General features: G+C 28.6%; 2 protein-coding genes across 3 annotated transcripts in view; one reads left to right on the top strand and one right to left on the bottom strand.

Annotated features, from left to right (window-relative positions):
• The window catches only part of LOC107454591 (poly(A) RNA polymerase, mitochondrial), a gene marked incomplete at its 5' end in the record, with an annotated part of 16,160 nt that extends 12,402 nt beyond the window's left edge, over positions 1-3,758 (bottom strand). For both annotated transcript variants that reach the window (XM_043057722.2, XM_043057723.2), the window contains 2 exon segments: positions 2,660-2,860; positions 3,556-3,758. In XM_043057722.2, the coding sequence (XP_042913656.2) occupies positions 2,660-2,860; positions 3,556-3,758 (404 nt within the window).
• LOC107454592 (ubiquitin-conjugating enzyme E2 J1-like) overlaps positions 1-5,394 on the top strand; it is a 183,825-nt gene that overhangs the window by 166,428 nt on the left and 12,003 nt on the right. The gene's annotated exons all lie outside the window — the stretch shown is intronic.

Raw genomic sequence — 5,394 nt, 5'->3', positions numbered from 1 at the left:
AAGTTTAAAAAATACAAAATTCTCATATTTATTTTTTAAAAATAATTACAATTCCTAAATTAACTTATATAAACAAAACCAATGATTAAATAACGCAATATATTTCATACCTAATTAAACGGGGGGGGGGGGGGAACAATAAAATAAAAGAAAAACTTATTAATCTAAATCAAAACACTTGAAAATTATCGAACCGAAATGATAGTTATAAAAGGCACTAGCATAAATATTAAAACCCGGAACAAGGCAAGATCAACGGAATTTTTAAAAAAAAAAAACCTAATGATAAAATTTATGAATAAAAAGAATTTATTGAGTGCGAAATTTATCGCGAAAAGAAAAAAAAATCAAACGCAGTGGAATCAGAAAAACAAAACTGTTTTTCTGATTCCACTACGTTAGATTTTTTTTTAAAATTTTTTTCTCCCAAGTGTTTCGTAGGCCCCTGAATTTCGTAGGCCCTAGGCACGTGCCTAGTGTGCCTATAGGTTAATCCGGCCGTGGTTCCAGGCCATGGCCTAATGGGAAATCCGGCCCTGTCTGGATGTTATGGTAAAGTGAGTGTAGCATATTTCCTATAAATGAAAAATTAAACTAATATATTATTTAGTCTTTTTCTCAATAAATATATCATTAATAAATAAATAAATATAATCATTAATATCTTTTTCGTAGTAAACTTGGCATATGAATGGATGTTGTTCTTATTTTTAGACACTGTTTTGCAGATTTATAATAAATAAATAAAGAATTTCATCAACCCAGTTGATAGGGTTTTCAAGGTTTTCTATTTCAACACTAAGTTTAGAAGAGATTTTGTTAGACTTAGGAAATGCGGATCTTTAGAAGCCAGGTCTTCAGAAATCCTGGGTTCCTTTTAATAAAAAATATATTATTATTTAAAATATGAATTCTCCACTGATGATCTCTACTCCCCATCGAGAGACAAAACAAAGAATACCAAGACAAGAAAAGATTTATTTTTTAACATTTAGGCTTTAATTAGGACTGATCAAACACCTGCATCAAGAGGAAACAATGATTGAATGTAATACTCAGAATGAGTCTAATTTTTTGCTCAGCTACTAACAAAGAAGGAAAAGAAATTAATATATATTACAAAATTTGGTTATAATTTTGCCTATGGGCAACTATTAGAATTGCTGGTTCCAGGGAATACATAATAATTATAACTTATTAACATATAGTTACTTTATTTAAGATTGTTAGCATATTTTACATGTTACAGTGTGTATCACTGGTTTAGCATATCAAAATTTTTGTTTTTAATGAAGATCCATATCGTTACTGAGTTTTCATTATTTTCACCTACGAGTTTCTTAATTGATGATTTAAATTGTTTATTGATAAATAAAATGGTTTCAAAAGCTCAGATGCTAAAATTTTTAAGTTTGTCCATGAATTTAGCTGCAAAACTTTTTTTTCACAGAACAAAATTTTTTAGTTCCATCATAATTTTAAACTTTATTCTTTAAACAAATACTTTTTGACTAAAGTAATGAATTTTAGAACAAAATTATTGGGGTTTTACAAAATTCACAAAAATTTGTGGAAGTTTATAAAAACTATTCAGCAGAAATTTATGAAAAACATAGAATAAAAAATAGAAAAATTAGACAAATACTGAAAACAAAATATATTTCAATCTTAAATGCTGATTTTGCACCAATATTTAATCCCTATTTAACTTATTATGAAATGTGATTAATAAAAGTGATTAATATTATTGCATTAATATTTTAATATATTCATATTTAACATTTTAATATTAATTTAAATACTTTTTAATACAATAACCTATGTTTATTAATATGAATCAAAAATTCCTTTAACTATTGTGGATATATTTTGACACAAATATGTATGTTAATAATTTTGAAATTCAAATACTGTAAGAGCTTAATGTATAATCTATAAATTAGACATTTATATATTTTATAGAAATGGTAATAAAATCAAAATAGTGTAGAAATAAAACCCTTAAATTTTATATCAATCTTGCCAATAGTTAAAACTTAAAATCCTCTATACTGAATGGAATTAGACATTAAAACCAGAGGGGTTCAACCATATGCATGTCATGTTCAAATGATTTGACACACCAGTTCAGAAGCACCATATATTATAGGTTTTTATAGTTGACCTTTAAGTACTTTATGTATGTAACCCAGGTTCAAATGTCAGATATGACTGGTCAATACTATTTATGCACACAACCACCAACCACGGGGCTAACATTAAATATCTTCAGTGGCACCACTGAAGTGGTCACAGTGATTGAAGCACCACTTGTAATCATACAGTGAACCATAGTTTGAAAACTCCTGCTTTCAATTTTTGAGTAATAAATGAAAGTTAGTATACAATACATATAAGGTTCCACAGAAAAAAAAATAACATTAAAAAAAATAATAACATTAAAAATATTCATGGTTTTCTATTTTTGTAATAGAAAATATCATAATTAGATTATTATTCATCTTCCAGAAAAAAGTTTAGGAAAGAAGTTTTATTATAACATATCTTAATATTTATTGTATAAAGAAGGTTTAATTGCAAACATGAACTTTACATTCGTAAAAAAACAAATAACACAGAAATAATTTAAAAAGCAAAGCAAGTACTATCATTTTCTTACAGTTCCTTCTTTTATTGGAATTGTATTTAGGTTATTTTCAATAACTTTGATTGACACTTTTGGCTCATCTTGGTCATATTTTCTGGTATAGCCAATAATGCGTGATAAAACAGGGAAAGCATCTAGAATATTTTTAAAATGAGACTCAAGAAGCAATTTCTTGGCACATTCTTCCTGTTCAAACTCAAGTAAAACATAAACCTAAAAATACAGTAAAAGTGTTAAGAGATGTATAGGTAAAAATAATTTCTTTACATAATTTTAAACATTTTTATAACTAAAACTAGCAAAAAGGGTGACATGCATGACTGTAGCCAATTTGAAAGGTATAAATTCAATTTCAAAATTATCACAGATTTAACAAAGTACTTTAAATATAAAAGTTCTGTGAATAACACTAATCACAATTTTATAGAAAAAAATTATGTTTTATAATGGTATAGATAAGAAATTATCTTGTACTGTAAAGCTCTTAGAAATACTTAAAGCAAATGAAGCAGTTAGAAACGAAATATAATTCCCAGGCTCATGATAATTAAGCATCAAATACTGAACAGCAGACATATAGATTAATCAATTTAATATTATAATCATTTACACTAATGATTGTGGTTTTAAAAAACTAGCCAATTAGATAAGAAAATAATACACATACTAATAAGTCAATTAAACTTTTGATTAAGCGAAAATTTTACATTATAACTTAAAATACAAAATTTAAATAACTAACAATGAATCAAACAAAATATATCTATTCTTAAGAAATAATAAAAACTAAAACAGCATAAAATAAATCTGTAAACAACTATACAAAATAAAACTATGAAGTCATTTATTTCATAAAAAATACTTTTTAGTCACTTAAAATTTCAAACAAATTAAATTCCAAGGCTTACATTATCTGATACACCAGAAAATGAATAAGCATTCTTGATGACACCAAATTTTTCACATAAGTTGAGTGCATAAGGAACATCATCTTTCTTATTAAGTTCAAGAAGTAGAGAGCACTGTGCCTGCTTTTTTCGTACGTTCAACATATGCTGGAAACTTGAAGAATCGCTCTCAGATATAGAGGTGGAAATGTTTCTTTTAATCTCTGAAAGAGAAATTCATANATAGTTTTTTTTTTTTTTTTTCAAAAATAAACTTATTCATATATAATACATTCCTGATTATGCATTTTATTTTATTTTACAACCGGCGTTGAACAGTCAACACATTTCATGTTCAAATCTACAACTTAGTAATTTTAAACCCACCGTAGAAGGGTTTTAAATCACGCTCTTTCGATATAACTAACACACAATTACGTTACACGAAAGAGGAAAACAATGAAAACATCCCATGGTTAGCACAACAGTAAGGGAATTCTAACTCATGATCCTTTCACCACTTTTACTGTGGTCGGTGCGGGCCAGGGTCAGAACTCGTATCAAACAGCCACTGCTGGAATTCAAACCAGGGTCATCCCATTGGGAAGAGAACGTTCTATCCCCTGAGCCCCTGCATTGGTTAATTTAGATAAAAGCAATCCCTGATAAAACTAAAAAATATATCATATGAATCATGAAAAAAAATATATTAAGTTATCAAAACCGTTCCACGAAGACTCCAATTGCCATATGTCGTCACAAATGATATTCTTATAATGTTAGTAATACCTGACAAGATCTTTTTGAAACAAGGTCATTCCAGCATCTATCATTCAGAAATTCTAGCAACATTTTGTTAAAAATAAAAGATATTGATGTTGTTTCATTTTGAAAAGGAAAGCAGTAACACCTGATGCTAAAGAAGAAGAAAATGGTCGCAGTTTGGGGGAAATGCTACAGACATCAATTGATGAATATGTTGAAACTTGTGCTATTGTTGTTTCAAGAAATTGAAGAAGTGCAAAGTAATACTGAATAAACTGACATTTGCAGAATACTCCAAAGCCAAAGGAACTCCTTGTATTCACGTAGACTGTAGACTTACAGAAAATAAACAGCAATCTGTTATAAATGTCTAAAATATATATAATTAGCATTTAGAAGCAAAAGTGGTGTACAAACCAAAATTTCGAAATATATTTTAAATAAATATAAGTGCTTATTCTTTCTCCTTTTGCTTAGTAATTACATTTCTGCACTGTGCGCTAAATTATTTTAGTTAAAATTATTTTTTAGTTAGTAGTTTTTAGTTCCATTATTTTCTAATACTTTTCGTACATTTTTTAGTCATTATTAGATATTTTTGGTTGAGCCACATTAGTCATTTTAGCATAACTATCGTTTGAAATGGATGATATATAACCTCAGTTGTACAGTCGACCCAATTTTAGAGTTTACAACTACTAATGTTCAACTTCGTATCCTTGTAATTTTGAACCCAATCCAGAAGACAAGGGAACTCCTGGATCAAGAAGTCCAGAAGAACCATCCTCGGTCAGCCTGCCGGCAAGGGGACTCTAACCCATGATCCGTCTGGCACTGGGGATGTTTCACGTCAGCACTGTGGTCAGTGCAAGTCGGATGCAGAATTCGTATCGACTGGAATTCGAACCCGGTTCACCTCATTAGAAGACGAACGCACTATCTCCTCAGCCATCGTGACTCTGTAATGGATGATAGTATAATAAACCTTTCTATTGTGTTCTTGCTCTATTGTATTATATTCTCTGTAACATTGTATTATATTCTCTGTAATATTGTATTATATCCCCTTCAAATCAAATGAACTTATTTTTATGT

Source organism: Parasteatoda tepidariorum, chromosome 7 (genome assembly GCF_043381705.1).
Source record: "Parasteatoda tepidariorum isolate YZ-2023 chromosome 7, CAS_Ptep_4.0, whole genome shotgun sequence".
NCBI lineage: Eukaryota > Metazoa > Arthropoda > Arachnida > Araneae > Theridiidae > Parasteatoda > Parasteatoda tepidariorum.
Note: the sequence above shows the minus strand (reverse complement) of the source record. Positions and strands in the feature narration are given on the sequence as shown.